This window comes from Gymnoscopelus braueri (genome assembly GCF_963280865.1).
Source record: "Gymnoscopelus braueri genome assembly, chromosome: 4".
In the NCBI taxonomy this organism is placed as follows: domain Eukaryota; kingdom Metazoa; phylum Chordata; class Actinopteri; order Myctophiformes; family Myctophidae; genus Gymnoscopelus; species Gymnoscopelus braueri.
In genome coordinates, this window is record NC_137605.1 from 22,543,854 (window position 1) to 22,561,001 (window position 17,148).

General features: G+C 42.7%; 1 protein-coding gene across 4 annotated transcripts in view; it reads left to right on the forward strand.

The window, feature by feature from the left end:
- Positions 1-17,148, forward strand: part of arhgef1 (Rho guanine nucleotide exchange factor (GEF) 1) — a 47,797-nt gene that overhangs the window by 17,546 nt on the left and 13,103 nt on the right. For 2 of the 4 annotated variants that reach the window (XM_080426819.1, XM_080426821.1), the window contains 12 exons: positions 1,294-1,476; positions 2,490-2,588; positions 4,118-4,160; positions 4,427-4,529; positions 6,403-6,543; positions 9,427-9,456; positions 11,262-11,367; positions 12,055-12,127; positions 12,593-12,622; positions 13,063-13,257; positions 13,663-13,801; positions 16,041-16,199. In XM_080426819.1, the coding sequence (XP_080282945.1) occupies positions 1,294-1,476; positions 2,490-2,588; positions 4,118-4,160; positions 4,427-4,529; positions 6,403-6,543; positions 9,427-9,456; positions 11,262-11,367; positions 12,055-12,127; positions 12,593-12,622; positions 13,063-13,257; positions 13,663-13,801; positions 16,041-16,199 (1,301 nt within the window). The remainder of the gene's footprint in view (positions 1-1,293; positions 1,477-2,489; positions 2,589-4,117; positions 4,161-4,426; positions 4,530-6,402; positions 6,544-9,426; positions 9,457-11,261; positions 11,368-12,054; positions 12,128-12,592; positions 12,623-13,062; positions 13,258-13,662; positions 13,802-16,040; positions 16,200-17,148) is intronic. The other 2 variants (XM_080426822.1, XM_080426820.1) reach the window with 2 other exon arrangements.

Below are 17,148 nucleotides of genomic sequence, written 5' to 3' on the forward strand. Positions count from 1 at the left end.
TGCAAGTGTGTTATTGAACCAAGTTGAAATAGTTTTCGGGAAAACAATCCCCAGAGGCTAAATATGGCCCAAATCCCAAGAAAGCTCAGATTGGAAAAAAAAAGAAAAGAAAAGAATAAACATTTTGCAACGCGGCACTCAGCGTTGGTCCAATTCCCCTGAGTGCAAATACTTATCTCCCCTCACTCTCTCCATGCTACGCTCCCCTGGACTAAATCTTTTAATGTGGCCTGAGGGGAAGACATCTTGGAGAGTTCACACAACATCCCTGCCTTTAATGAATGTGTCCAAATTATTTAGTCCAAAAACCTTTTGTGAAACCAATTGTGTTTCCATAATCACATTCCCAGTAATCCGATTGTTGCATTCAAGGGGACGGTGTTGGGAATGAGCCACTGTCTACCTACCTATGTAGATGAGATGCACAATGCTTTGGATTGTGTGTTTTAAAACCAATGTTGTTCATACTTTTAAAGCAATTGCCCTGGTAAAGGCGATTATTACCATGTATATTATTTTAATAGAGTCCATAAACAGAATTTGATGGCCTTTTGTAATGTGTTTCAGCCCAGGTTTGTTATGTTATGGTGTTTTCAGCACCCTATGCTGGAAAAATGTGCAGTTAAAGTGGCGTTATTATGGATCCCACCGCAGTTCTAGGCAAAACTCGCTGTGATTGGCCAGTAGTCGCTGTGATTGACAGTTCTCGTTTTTGCAACTATGCCTAAACCTAACCTTAACCCTAACCTCAGTAAAACTATGCCTGCCAGGGAGCCAATCAGACACAGGTAAGGCGGTCTATCCTATAACGTTGGTGGGATTCATAATCACGCGTCAGAGTGACATACCTACTTATACACTGACTAACAAAGAAGATGGATACTTTGAATGCATAATCAAGAAACAGAAAACACAACGGAGCTTCCAGTGAATATTCAAGTTCACATGGCTCTTAGTCTTGACTACCTCCAAATTACTGGTATAGGCTGCTGTTTCATGCCTCTCTACCTGGTCCAGCTCATAGGAATTGGACTTTACTAACACTGGACCAGTTGTCTTTTCTCAGACTGCTGGCTGTTTAGTTCTAACTCAGTGATAGCAGGTGTGTCTGTGTTACTCCAGGTCAAGAGATTGGGTGGTGGTGGGAAATTGTGGGTTTCTTCCTTCCTTCCTTCTTTTTCGCACTTTGCTGTTGTTCGGAGTTTTTGATTTTGTTTGCTGCTCTTTTTCTGTGGGAAATGTCAATATGTGCTTATATGTGAAAGCTTTTTTTCTTTCTTCTTACCTGTGCAGTGGGATCATAGCTCTAACTCAGCCATGCCCATCATCGGGGCTGAGGATGAAGAATTTGAGAATGATGAGATGACAGAGAAGAAGTGTCCGGCCTTCAACACTATAGAGGGAGTGAAGGGAAAGCCCACCCACCTGCTGGTCTTCCTGCAGCATGTCATTCTGCAGTTTGACTGCGCTCCCCTGGTAAGAACTACCACTCCCACAATGCAATACAACTCCGAGTTTAACCTCTTTAACCATGGTGTCTCAATTTTGGACATGTTGGAGGTGAAAACTTTTATGAAATCCAAATATATATTTTTTCCTTCAAAAATAGCAGATCTGCAAGCTCTCAACACGTCACACCATGCTGCATTGTGAGCTTGTAGATTGGCTATTTTTTAAATAATTTTGAACATTTACATGGTTAAGTGTGCAATGGTGTGTGTGAGGGAGTGTGTGTGTGACTGTGTGTGTGTTTGTTTGTACTTAATGTCCAGTGGTGATATAAAGCATGCCCTGTCTCTCCCTCTATTCTGCATGCAGACACTGTGACCCGCCCAGGTACTGTTACTACCCCTCCACAGCAGCACCCCCCCCCCCCCCCCCCCGACCCTTTTCCCCTCTCCCCCTTCCCCTTGTGAGTGTTCATGTAGAGGCTAGACGTGTATCACCATGTTCGTAAACAACTGCCCGATGAAGGCAAAGAGCAGAAACTGTAATAAGCCAAACAAAAAAGACTTCAAAGTAATTCTGCTGTCCCACCATACGTATTGCTGGTGGAGAGATGTGGACAGACAGTAGCATTTTTATTTTTGTTGTAGATTTGTTGAAATGGAAACTCATGTCCTCTACCTTTTGATCTTTAAAAGCACACCAAAACGAGTTCCTGCTGTTTGTCTTTGAAGGACAGAGATATTGTGTCTTGTCTGTGAATAGCCTATATTGATTCAGTATGGCTTCAGTGTCCAACATTGTTAGTATTGTGGTTGGATTAGGGGCCTTTTGCCCATATTGCCATCATCACCTTATGGAGTGTGTCCACTGTCTTACCAAAAACATGTTTTTGTCCTCTGTCCAACTTGATTATTGACATTTGAAATGGTTCACCAAAGGTTAAATGCATGCTTCAGCAACCTCACCAGCCTTCTTTATCCTCATTCATTTCTCTGCCAGTCATTGTTTCTTGGTATCTGTTCTCTCGCTCTCTCTCTCAGCTGTGTTACCTCCATGCTGAGCTCTTCAAGACTCACAATTCCAAAGAGACCAAGAAGTACTTTGTGGAGTTCTACAACAACTTCCTGGACAAGGGTGCAGTAAGTACACGCAACAGAGGCAGGAAGCTCACTATTGTATCGCACCACATGCTCTCCTAAATTGGTGAACCATGCAAACGTTCAAAGTCACTTTATTCACCAACTTACGGCAGTTCCTACACTTGTAAGGAGATATGGAGACCTGTACTCACACAATTACATTTACTGTTTCTCTATCCACTCAACGACGGCTGTTTTAAGTAGACCAGCACTAGAGTAGATTGGATGTCTTCCTGCTATTCTAGTTAGGTGTTTTCTTAGGACTCTATTTACTTGCCGGCTTAACCTGTTAGTTTGTTGACTAGGGTTCATGCTGCTGCTACCTCTGATCTTTACGACTAAGTTGTTCATTGTAATTGCTTCACCGATCCACATTTAGCACAATGGACCAATTCCTCTTGTTATAATAGCTTAAGATTTTGGCTGTTCAACGTAAACAATTTATACTTGGACACTTATTTTGATAAGCAGCCATTATAGCCATTTTATGAATTTCTACCTTTTGATGCGTTTTGAGACACTTTCATTTGCTGTAGTGTCCAATAGTAGATATTAGGGTAATAAATCCCAATGGAACTCCCGCTGTTACCCAATCTCTCTGTGTTGTGTTGTGTATTGTATTACCACGCTCCTGAATTTGAGGGAGGCGTGTCTGCAGCATGCCTCTCTGTCCTTGACTTTTTCAATCTTTTGGCTGTGTGCATTAAAAACAAGCCCATATTGCAGCCTTTGTGTTATAGATATTTGATCGTTTGCTGTTGCAATATCGGTATGGATTCAATATATTGCTTTAGTTCTAGTTCGGGGGCCAAAGGCTGGGGGGGGGGGGGGGGAGATAGAGATAGAGAGAGATACACTGTGTGTAAACAGCTTGTGTGTGTGCCGTACACTTGGATGTCGGTGTGTTTGCAAAATCATTTGCCCCGACCGCTCGTTGTTTGTCTGCCCTGTTTGTTCTCGGTCTGTGTTCAGTTCATCTCTTTACCGCTGTCCTCGCTCCTGGATCTCTCTGTCTTTCACTTTCCCATCAGTCTTCTGTCTGCACACCTGCCCTAAGTCAACTCCCCAGGTTGTCTGTCTCTTAAGACAGCTTGGCTGGCGTTGTGTGCTCCCTTCACCCCGTCTATCAACCCCTCTCTGTCAGACCTCACCACTTCCTGTCGGGATCGTGGGAAAGCCCTTAAGTGCACGAATCATCCTCTCGGCAGTCGTCCCTTTTGTCTTTTTCTCTATTGCTTTCGTTCTGCACGTCCTTTTCACAGGAAGAACTTGCGGTAGGTGTTCTTTGGAACTGCGTGATGTCTAAAGGGTTTTCTAATATCTGCTTAGTTTGAGTTTTTTATTTTTCTCTCTCTCCCTCCTTATCAGTTGTTGGGTGTTTTTTCCTTGTGTTGAAGTGACCCCTTGTGGGGATGTACAGCCACTGCATCTGTTGATAAGTCCACAATGAGCTAGTTGAGGAGTTATAGGCCTCCTGATAACTGAGATTTGATACAAATGTTTTAGTTCTCCGTTTGTGTCTTTCACAGGTCCTCAGGGTGACTGTGCCGGCTAATACACTGTCTGAACTCGGTAAGCTGTTCACTCTCAATTGCATTCGTTTTCTTTTCTTTCTATTTATGCACAAATTCAGCAAAAGGATGGTAAAAACACAGAGAAAGAAATAAGTCATTTGTATGAGAAAAGGAAAATGCATACACAATTATATTATATTAAAATCACTTTCTTTAGAAACTGTGTGTGTTGCCTGCTACTCAACTTGTTTTTCTCCTTTCTCCCATTGTCCACTGTCCACCTGTTCTCTTGCCATCGACCTCTCCCTCCCTCTCACCTCCCAGAACGGACGCGTGCAGACCTCAGTGAGGAGCAGCAGAAGCAATATGCCCAAGAGATCCAGGACCACCAGGTCGCCGAAGTGGCGAAGCAGCTGGATGACTTCAGGTGAGGCACAGGGGCAAAGATATTTAACTGTAGACCTGTACTGTACCAACGGTACAGCCTCGAACCTCGAATCTGCCAATTCCCAAGTGGCCCATGCTGGTCCTCGTTGTGAGGTTGTGGATCTTCTTGTAGATCCTCTTAACACATTGGCTGCCAATTATTTCAGATTTTTAGCTGTTGCCTGTCAGAGATTTTTCATTGAAAAAAAAAGTACTCAGGAGCCGAGATACAGAATTTTTATTTTTTAAGTTTTAAGTTAACAAGGAAGTGGATAGGAGTTTAAATCTTCGATAAATCATATCTCCTTGGTCTTTGGGTCAAAAAACAACCCAGATCTGCGTCTTTGGCAGCCAGGCGAGAAATTAATTAGAAGGCAGATATGCGTCTTTGGCAGCCAATGTGTTAAGTAATAAACCATTATTGTTTTTATTGTATTACTATGCTGCTGCAAAGTAGGGTTGTAGTTAATTAATGATGTCATAATTGATATATATTTGTTTACCCTCAATTAATCAATGATTTAATTTAGACCAAAGAATTACGGTAAAATAAGGTAAATGTCCATACTATACCTGAACCCAAACTTTTTGAAATTGTTGAATATACTAAGCACTCAAAAAACTATTCATTTTGAATTTTTATCATTTATAATTTTTCTTTTAATTGTAAGTAGCAAATGGCAATGGTTACATGATACATACAGTAGGCCTACTGTACTGTAGAGAAACGTATGGTCCATGCACTAACTGGCTGCACCACCAGGCACGTCACTAAACTGATTATTCAATTACTAACATTTAATTTGAATGATTTTCTTTTGATTGACTGTAATCAATAATTGTATTCATTTTTACAACCCTTGTGGGAAATCCAAGCAACATTTTTGCTTTATTGACACCGTAGTAAGGCTGGGAGGGAGACAGTGTAGGGGAGGTACTTCTGAAAGGCTCTGATGAGAATCGATCCTCAGCCTCTTAGATGTACACTGTACAGTATGTGTATATAACGCAGGGATGTCAAACATACGGCCCGCGGGCCGGATCAGGCCCGCTAACTAGTTTAATCCGGCCCACGAGATGATTTTGCCAAAATTGTTTTAATATTTTTTTGGCCAAGTCTACACCTGCAACCACACGTAACTTCCACTTTCCTCTTCTTCTTCCTCGTCTTTGTATTGGTATTGTTTGTGTTGGAGCGCCTCAGTGCGGCTGCAGAGTTCATGTACAACCTCTTCCAGAGAGAGATAGAGACACTAGAAACTCTGCTGGAGACACAAAACAAACTGTGTAGACTTGGCCCCTTGAAATAAAATGTATTTTGGCACAAAAAAATAAATAATATATATATATATTTTTTTTAACACATTTTTTTCAACAGTAATCGATTAATTAATCGGTAAGGCCTAACGGTAAACGGTTAATAAAATGTCTCCATTTGGCCATCCCTATTTGTGAAGTTTACATTTTCAGAATGTGCTTGTACTAACTAAGACTAAGTAAAGTAAACAAAGAAAACTATCTGAAGTTATTGTTATTATTAGTTATTATGCCATGATTTTACCGGTCCGGTACCGGTCCGGTACCGGTCCGGCCCGGTACCGGTCCGGCCCTCTGGCCCTCTGGCCCTCCTCCATGTGGCCCCTGAGCTAAAATGAGTTTGCCATCCCTGATATAACGGAACTCTAACCAATACACCAAAATAGTAGAGCGCTTTCTAAGAGTTCTCTATGCCACTGTTTCCCAAACAGTGGGTTGGGAGTTTGGACCCATGTTTGGGTCGTGGACCAATTTTTATGGGTCGCGAGTAAATATCTTAAAGAAAATAGTCCTGAACTTGAACGCCTTGCCTCTCCTTTTAACTGTGTCATGTGCAGGCAGAAGAGGAAGATGGGAATGACCACCAACGAGGCAGAGCTGTCAGACGTGGAGAACCACCACCCCACCGAACGCATTCCTATGGAGATGAAGGAGAAATCTGTTGCAGAGAACCTTCTGGACAAGATGGCTGAATCACAGTGAGCACCTCAGTTCTCTCATTGACCTTTTTGTTTTTTATTATTATTATTTTAAGTAAAGTAAGAAATGCACTCCCCTATATATATTTTTTATCTCGATTGAGACATAACAGTGGGAAAGCTGAGACAGGTAGACACAGGACAGGGAACTCTGGTGGAGACAGACGTATACAGTATAGGGGAATACACAGGACAGAGAACTCTGATGGGAAAAGGCCAGCAGATGTGCATGCGGTCCAGATTCTTAACCTCTACATCATCTCTTGAGGACCAACCTCTCAAGGAGACAGTGGTCTACACTCAATAGATTCAGGCCAGCCTTCACAAATGGGGCAGTAGCCCAAGCCCACTGTGTGCTTGTGAAAAGGAGCAAACAATGGAGCACGTCATTGAAGTTTGTTCTCTCCAAAGACTGAAAGGAGGATTAGCCACCCTCCATACATACAGCAGACCAGGAGGCAACTTCTTGGCTTATAAGGACTTTGCAAATGCTAAATAGATAAATCTTTGAGGACTATATTTACAACTCAAGCCATTAAAAGATGCTCTATCCACTTACAAAGAACAAACTGGCGGGACACACAAGCAGTGTTGGGGATTGAACCTGTGAGCTTTAGATTGTGGCATGGTCTAGGGCTAGGCCACTCTGACAGCCATAGTTTTGACAGTGTCTGTTATTAGAATGATACGACAAGTCGGTGGCTAAGAGTCACTATAGGGATAACCTCGCACAACATGCTATTTATAGTATAGTAATAAACTTTATTTATTAAGCTCTCATTAAAACCAAAAACATCCAACACCATTTGTTGGAAGGTGTTATCCAAAAGCGCCAGGAGTGCATCATTTAATTTGGATATAACCCAATGTGCACAGTACAGAATAATCAAAGGACGGACGATGCACAGTGAAGATATTTTACAACGTCTAATTAAATTCTTCATTGTCTTCACATAAAGGCAGATGAAGGCCGGAGGGCCATGAGCACGTTTTCCGTAATGAAATTGTCTTAGACATTTGCTAAATGTCCTGGGTGTCGAATGCAATCCCGTTGTTTTGCAGTGAACCACGAGCACTGGCGTTTTATGCATGGGTGTTCACAGTGGGCATCAAGCCCAAAACCCTGGCAATATTACTGTCACGTTCCACCCACTGAGCTGTAAAAAACCATGAGAGATACTTCTATTAGAAAAGTTTTACGGAGCAATTGCTTGCAATCCCTGCCGAGCAATTTCATGAAACATTGATTGGGGAGGGAAAGGCAATGGATGTGCATTGAATGACCTTTCTATCTGACGAGGAATATTTTAAGTATTCAGGTCCACTCTAAAGTCGGCCAAAAAAAACGACCCATGAAGTAAGAGGCACTATGGTTAAATAAACCCCTGTGGACGATAGAGTTGAGTGCAGCCCTGCATGCAACCTGCATACCTTTAACCCAACACAGAGACACACAGAGTAGGTGAAGACAATCATGGGGACGAGAGTTTAATGAGGACAGGGAAATGGGGTTCAGTGATTGAAAGAAGAGGGAGCGAGGAAAGAGTAGGAAGAAAAGGGAGGGGGAGAAAGAAGACGGAGACTCAGCAGTGCCACGCTGGCAGGAAGGCTCTCCCATGGCACCATGCCAACTGGAAGGGGGGGGCGAGGGCGCTGTCGACAGCCGCAGCACGGCAACCAGCCGTAGCTGCCGACAAAGTCTGCAACAGAGTGATAGGGCAGAGTTGATCCATCCTTGACCCATAGTTCAGATATAATTGTTATCCTTGGCAACAAGCGACAAGGGTGGGAGATGAGGCCAGACTGAGAGAGGAGACACGACCGTTAGACTTCCATCTCATCCCAGGAGAGGAAGACAAGGATAGAGAGGGCAAAGATGTAAAACCTGTGCATGGCGACGAGTTCTTGCATAGATGCAGCCACTTGAGGAGACATCAAATGCCCGCAAAGCAGACTGTGTCAGACACTTGAAGCTAGTTTTTTAGACTCAATCAGACACAATTGCATGATCTGCCTCTCTATATCTCCCACTCACAAAAGACTTATTCAGTTTCACTCCATTCACGCATGCAAACAATCGTCTCTCTATTCCCTGGACTCGCTCACTCCGTCTCTCTCCCACACTCTATCATGCACCCCATCACCCGTCCCCCCTTGCACTGCCTCAACCACAACAAAGTGACCTCACCGTCTGTTTCTCATTGGCCCCTGTCGTCCCCTCAGTCATTTCTCAGACCCCCTGATTGGTTGTTCCAGGGAAATCCCGGGGAAATCCCTCCCACCCTTTTTATCTTCATAGCAAAACACAAGTATCTTATTTCCATGTCTTGCCTGACCATTGCATCAGACAAAAACATAGTTAAATACTAATTTCCGCCACGCTGGAGCCTTGTTTGACTTTGGATCCATCCTGCAGACACTACCAAGACAGAGAGATCTAATCTTGCTGTTCGAAACTTTTGTCAAAGTTTTCTGCAGAGAACAACCCATTTGAGGTTGTCTTTGTTTTTACTGCTGCAGTTTTAATTATTATTATTATTAAACATTTTTACATTTGTCAGTGCAGTTAGGGGTGCATGCTTTGATGCATCTCTTGCTTTTTTAAGCTTTGTTTCTTTTCCTTTTTTCTTTTGTAAATCTCAGAATATGTTCAAGAGCCTCTGCTCTGAACACAACACAACTGCAGTCAAATTTGAGTTGAATCAGGAAAAGCTTAGTCACTTCAGGTTCCACCGACCCAAATTACAGTTAGGAATCAGTCGAGAAAAGAAAAATGCTACTTAGACGGAAAAGGTGAGTGCTGGTTGCTGCAAGATGAGGCAGTATGCTCTGTCTGACTCTCACACACACCCTTCTCTAATGCACGTCTTTTTTTGCTTCCAGATCCAACATCGTCTCAGACGAGGAAAAATGGTGAGTTACATTTAAAAATGAAATGAATAATACTTATAGTACTACTTAAACCAACTGGACATTTAGTTTCAGTAGTCAATATGTAGATACACAAAGCCGTGGAAAATAATGTCATGCTTATTTCCACCCATAAACCTAAAATGGGTGAAGAGAATTGATTAAAATTAAAACCTCTTAATATCAGTCTTTTAGTAAAACAGTGTGTGCAGGTTTGTTGAACAGATGTGCATATGTGTTATGGACGGCACCTGAATATGCGTGCACAGCAGCCTGCGTGGTCAAACCCCATGTGTTGAGCGTGCTGACTGCAGAACTGTTATATTAGTATTTCCCAAAAGGTTTCACATTTGTTTAAAAATGTAAAAAAAATAGGTACATCCACCCAGCCAGAAGGCAAAATCACATACATGTATACAAGCTCGTTTTGAGCTTGTATATCTGCAATTTTTGCTACTTGGGGTACGACAAACTGATATATAGCACTCCTAGTTAAAGAGTATAGTGGAACTAGTGCAAAAAGTATGTATACATACACTTTGGCCTTTGAACATTGATCTGTTATACTGTACAGTAAACATGAAATCCTGTTTGGCTTGCATGGCTTTTGATCTTGCATCTCATCTGAAATTCTTTGGTACTTTTCTTGTGGTAAATTCTCAGAAATACAGTTCACGTAGTTGCACGGCACTGGCTGCAAATCTGCACTTGGTATCTTTTTCTGAGAGAAATGTGTGATTGGTGGTAGTCTACTCCGCTCTACCCCCTCCCTTCCCCCTCTTCTCTCCTCCACCCTCGTAGCTGCTCCTCCTTCTGTCGTCAACTTTCCACCTGCCCACCCATTCTGTCTTTCTCTCCTCCCTCCTCTATCCATCCTCACATTTCACCCCACCCCACCCAACCCACTCTCTTATCTGCCCTCAAGATCTGTCTCTCTCCCCTGTCTCTCTCTTGCTCTCAACTGTGCACAGGGGATGTGCATCATGTAGTAGATTCAAACAGTGATTCTCAAGTTTTTGGGGTGCTCTAGTACATGAACAATGGCTATGAACATGGATTCCCCAAAACTCTTTTGAGTATACAAAATTGACCCATGACGGTGTAGTTTATTTAGGATTCCCATTCGTTACTTACAAATGGCAACAGCTACTCTTCCTGAGGTCCACATAGAACAATACACAAACAAAAAGAAAAATTACAAAGTAATATATAGACGAAAACATAGAAAATAAAATACAGTTTACTTTTCCTCAAACATTGTGGAAAATGTAAAAGCTTTGCTGTCACATTCTTCCATGTCTCCATGAAAGTGCTGTGTGTGTGTGTGTGTGTGTGTGACAGCAAAGCATGAATAAACTGTCGAGAGAATATCTTGAAACCAGTTGAGGGAACACCAAAAGAGCCAGTAAGTGCGTTGACCTTGAACTAGTGCTGGGCAATATGGACAAAATAGAATATCACAATACTTTTGACCAAATGCCTCGATAATGTGGCAATAATATATTTAGATGATAATAGCAATTATTTATTAATTTTTTTTGAAATCTTTCAGAAATAGTGAAAATAGCAGGTCTGCAAGCTTACAACACATTGTGATGTGATGCTTGTCGATTGGCTATTTTCACTAATCTTTGAAAGCGTAAAATATTACGATATCCAAAATCCCAGACGATATTTAGTCTCGTATCACAATATCAATATAATATTGATATATTGCCCAGCCCTACCTTGAACTCTATTCTGGTTTCTAGATTTGGGTTTGTAACCACATCTCCCCTTTTTTCTCTTTCTCAATCCCCATCCTGTAGTCAGTCCATCATTGCAGCAGTGGCCTTCTACATGAAGCATCTGGGAGTGAAGACCAGGGCGGTTGACAGTAAGAAGTCCAGGGGCTTTTTCAGGAGACCGCTGAAGGTAAGACCGTAGTTGCAAAACCCAGAGGTTCAAGTCTACACAAACGCAATCTGGGAACCCAAAGCCAAATTAGAATGAAAAACAGCGCCCTCTGCTGTTTGTACTATCTCATCTTGGCTCTGGGACAATGACAACGTAGCTCCCGTGCGCAAAGGAAACCGGGGTTTTGGTCTGCCTTCAGCTTTCACTTCCGGTGGTGCCACTATGTTTTCATTCCCACTAACAATATTTCTACACGGAACACTAACACCACTTCTCCCAGAGAACATGGATCGTTTTGGTTATAAGCCCACTTGTTTCTATGATGAAAGAGTAAGTTAAAATGTGAATATCTTTCCGTGGTTTTGTCTGCTCCGCGGACGCTATTGTTAAATTAGTTTGGGTTTGTTTCGAGGGGGAAAGATCGACGGACACGTGAATCCCGCCCACTACATTTGATTGGGTAAAGCGCGGCCTGCTTCCTGATCTGAAGGCACGCCCACTTGTAGGCCAGTGCGTACATGTTATGACGAGCCTTCACGACAGATTCTAACGCAGAGCAGAATCTGTTCTTGAGAGATTAACACAAACGAGATAGGAATTAATCATTAGTCATTTACATAAATTGTACATTTCACACTCTCATCTTCTTGTCTCCTGCTCTCTTCTCTTTCAACTTCCTCCTCCTCTCCTACTTCCTGTTCTCAGAATAAGAAGGAAGAGGTAACCAAGACGAAGCCCAGAAGTTCCGGGTTCATCCCCAGCTGGATGTCTGTCAACAGTATGTATCTGCTGCTGTCAATCATAGGTGTAGGACCATGCCCCGTTAGTGTATAGCATGATAGACAGTAGGGAAAATATATATAAATTAGTTCCAAACATGATAAAAACACAGAATTAAGTTATTGCTTTGTGCAGGTGAAATAATAAAATTAAATACAATTTTTTTTTTACTTTAAATCACAAATTAAACTAATGAAATAAACAACCAAACAACCACAAATCAACAATAACGAAGATAACTTGCAAAGATACAAACTGCAGGCTTGACTGCAGGCTCTAAAAAGAAAATCTAATTATTTACATAATGCTCATTTTAACTGTCTGTTTTATCCTTACAACTACTATTTATATACCGAAATGGATAATACACTTCGGCATTATTAGAATTAATATGATGACCATAAATGGAATGTGTGTATACAAATATGAATATTTTCTGTCCTGCCCTTTTCTCCTCTTTCAGCTGAGGGCAAACCTAAAACAGAAGCTGAAGGTACCAGCCGTCCATCCCCCCACCCCCCCAATCTGTAGAATGGTCCCATCCTTACTAATCCACCCATATGCATGTCTGCATGTACCAAATCATGTTGGGAGGGGGGGCCTGTGTGTAAAATTTGAATGTCTTTTTCGTCTCTAGGTTTAGATGTACTGTATTGTCTGTAATCACTGGTGTTGGAACAAACGGTCAATTATACACTTATACTTGCATGGCCACTTCATCCTCAGAGTTGTGGAAGTTCCTTTTGCACCTTAAACTAACCCTCTCTTCGCAGAGTCCTTAACTTAACCTTAACTGTCCATTTGTCTGTGTTTCGACCCTTTGTGTTCCGTTTCCTCTGAAGTACCTATGGGTCAACACTGCTATATTTTTCTGTATCTGCTTGATTGACTCCTCCTCCTGTTTCTCTTCTTCTCATGCTCGTTCCCCTCTAGTGGACAAGGAGAAACCGCAGGAGCGCAAAGGGCCGGCACCTTCCAAAGGCTCTCTAGACCCCGCTGTGCCCTCCTTCTCCAGCAGGAGGTCCGGCACTAGTGGCGGCTCTGCTTCGGTATCGGGGTCGGAGCTCAGTGAGGGGTCAGGTGTCAACACGGCCACAGCAAACAGCCCGGACTCCATCACCAGTGATGGTGAGGCTGGAGATCATTTAGTTGTGTAGAGACGGTGTACAGATTGGTTTGAGCGGTTTTCCAAAGGTCATATATAGGTCTTTCACAATCATGTCATACACAAAGTCACACAAGTCTTTCACAACCATGTGATATACAGTAGCCTACTATGTCATGCAGGTCTATCACCATCATGTCATACACAAGGTACTTGACCAGTATTAAGATTGCATAAACAGGCGAAAATCTGATATGCACAATAACGAAGAAGGGGGTCAGCTTTGGACATGCCACCAGCCTTAGGTGCATCTACATGTCATCACCTTCCTAAAATGTGTGTGTGTACGTACGTACGTATGCACGTACGTATGTATATCGGTGAAATAACCTCCTTGCATTTCCCCTCATCATCTTTCTCCACTCTAGGTGTCCCATGCATTCGCTCAGACCCCCTGCCTCTAACAGAGGGGGGTGAGGTCTTCGTGACAGGGATGTGTGGAGTCCCAACCATTGGGGAGCCTGTTTCCCCTGAAACTCCAACGGAGGAGAACCTAGAGAAAGACAGGTGAGGAAAAGTAGTCACATCCAGTCATGTGAGAGTCATTGTAACAGCTGATGCTTTGTATAGGTTGAGTAAGGTTTGAATATGTTTATAATATAAAGTCCAACCACAGTGCAGAGGCAGAGCCATTCAGTGTCTGGCGCTAAGGCTGAGGGAGCGTGGTAAAACTCCCATGGCAGTCTGTCCCTGCTGTGTGCTAGCTGTTGTCCTGCTGCCTGCTAGCTAGCTAGCAAGCTAACACCACTGACGGCCTTGAGTTTGGAGGTGGAGCCTCACTCAGGGAACTGTGACCCAGTCTTCCCTTCCAGCGCCCCCTGCCCTCTTACCCCTTCCCGTCATACTCCCTCACACTTTCTCTGTCCTTTGCTTTTTCTTAAAACTCGCTTATCTATTCTGTCCAACTCTTTACTTCCTGTCCGTACACTTGCATACTTTTATGTGGGTACCGTTGTGTGCATCCTGATGTTGACGTCAGAGCTTCATTGCGTTGTCTTTGTTGCAGCTGGTATATTTTGTGCAAATGTTTTATCTATTTTGACTATGGACATAATGGGATGTATAAGTAGATACTGGACATAACGGGAAATATGGATAAATATTGACCAACACATTGGCGACAGTACTCAGTGATAGGTTCTTTATGTGAATTTTGTCTGGTGTTATGGCATTAATTGCTGCATTGATTTGTTAAGTGTATAGATTTGCATTGCTTTCTTGTGCATACCGGTTTGTTATTGAAGACCAAGCTTGTTTTTGTCTTAATTTTCGCCTGCAATTTTGTTGAGGCAAACGGCTAACAGAAATAAGTATAGGTTCGTGTTTTTGTTACCTGTCCTCTGTGCTTTTGTCTGTCCTCGCCAGATGTTTTTGTCCATCACAGTCAGACAGGCTACAGTCCTCTGTCCTGCTTCGCTCCACAGTGTTTGTGGTTCCATGTTGTGGCAGGGGCTTTGTCATTGCACTGGGCAGTGGTTTAAAAGAGATTCTCTTTTGTGGTACAGTACTTTGATAGCCTACAATAAGTGGACTTGCATGCTAGGATTGTTAGCTTGCAGTTGTGTGAAGGCCCAGTGCTCGGTTGTGTAACCATGTCATGTCCCGTGTTTTTGCAGACGGAAGAGGTGGGTCTCCACGCATTGAGAGGCACGGACATGCTTCGGGCCTTACACTAAACACACACACACACACACACACACACACACACACACACACACACACACACACACACACACACACACACACACACACACACACACACACACACACACACACACACAGTATATTTATTTATTCACATAAAATCAAAGACAAACACAAGCGCATACTGTATGTCACCCTACACATTAACTCTTTACCTAAAACAATCGCAGTCACACTCTTATACTCATGCTGCATGGCTAAGTATTCTTAACTTGCTTGTAAGGATATATAATATGAGTTTGTTGATGCCAGAGTAATCAGTAGATTTACAGTCCTAGTGTGTGTATGCACGGCATGTACCGTGTGTGAAGAAATTGTAGAACTGATGAGCTTGATACATTTTCATTAAGATTGCCACACTTAATAGTGTCGGTAGACACAGTAAGTAGACGCAATGAAATGTTACTAATGACTGCTATGTTAATACCATGCTGTGGTAGATGTATTTTCATAGTATTTCTTAGGTAAATGTTCAAGTGTAGGCACTCGACCATTGCAACCCATACTTATATGGAGCATTTGTCCATGTTGTCTTAACAATATGCATTTCATAAGTCATGCATATTTACTTATCTTTTCATTTTCTCTGTCTCTTTCTCCTATATTTGTTTATTGTCCCTGTCATCTTTATGAATTCTCCCCCGTGTTTTTTGTGTGGAATGTCTTCCCTATTTGATCTGTACTTATTGTCTTGTTATTTGGACCCTGTGTTGCTTGACTCACTCACTGTTCCTCGTCCTCCTTGCCCTCACACGTCACATGGATGCCTGCATCCATCTGCTGCTCTCTTCTGCTCTGATATCTACCTCGCTCTCCATTTTATACTCTATAACTTCCCTCATACCCATCTCCTGCTTATTCCACTTTTCTTTCCAATTCCTCCTAACCCCCCCCCCCATCCCGATTCCCTACACTTATTACCCTCCTCCCAATTTCCTCTGTTTCTGTCCGTTTCCATCTTTCCTCTTCCCTCACTCCTTCCTTCCTTCCCTTCCGTCCCTGTTCATTCCTCACATCCTTCCCTTCCCTCCGTACCCTACAGTAGGAAGGTGGGGCGCAGTGAGAGTGCACGTGTGGACCGGCACTCCTCACGGCGCCGCGGCTCTTCGCGGGCAAAGCAGTCCCGTTCCCGTAGTGACGTGGACCTCCAGCCGCCCTCTGCCGCGCCATCCACACCCACCTCGCTCACCCCCCAGTACTCGTAAGGCAGACAGAACCACCCCCTTACTCCACCACCACCCGCCTCTCCCTGGTCAGAGAGGCACACAGCAAGGCCAGAATGTCTGCGTCTCATTGTTAACCAGGAGACTAATTGGAATTTGTCATTTATGTGTATTGTGCTTTCACATGAAGACTGTTCAGAAACTAAATTGGACATGGTGGATTTTTTTACAAAATATTGTACATGAGTTGGGTATAATGATTGTGCATATGAGATGACTTATAATAATGAGATTGTGGGTTAAAATTCACCTGGGATCAATTAGATTTGAGAGCAGTGTAATCATTTAAAAAGTCTATTCGTCTGACGTACAAGACGTACTAATGAAAAGTAATTGATGTGTAAATACTAAAACATGGACTAAAATCATAAAATGAAAAATCAGTTTTTAATGATAGACTGTATTCAGAAGGTTGTGGGTTCAAATCCACTCCGATCATTCAAAGTGGTGATGATCTACCACACTGCAGGAATTTCTATTTTAAATATTGTGTGCAGCCTTATCGTCAGACTGTAGCTGAAAACACTACAGATGTCATCTACATTACGATTAACACTAATCTTAAACTGGGACAGTGTGGTGTCTGGTTTGGTACCTGTTGGAAATAAACCAACGGACAGACAGGTTGTCAATTCAACAGTACAACTGTTTCACTGGCTTCCTATCGGCTGTGAGATGGCTCTGTCGCTAACTATTGACCTTAATGGTGACGGGTAGGCAGTGAATAACAGTCTACTGTCACCACTGACTGCATTGACACTTAAGCTCTTTAGAAGAGTGATCATTAAGGCTGGTCAGTAACGATTTATTGGATAAGCTTTAGTCTTGAACGAGTCAATCATTCCGGGCTACCTCACTTCCTGTTGGTACAGAAAGCTACTGCCAATGATGTGAGATATTACGATTTCAAGGCTGAAGGGAATCTTG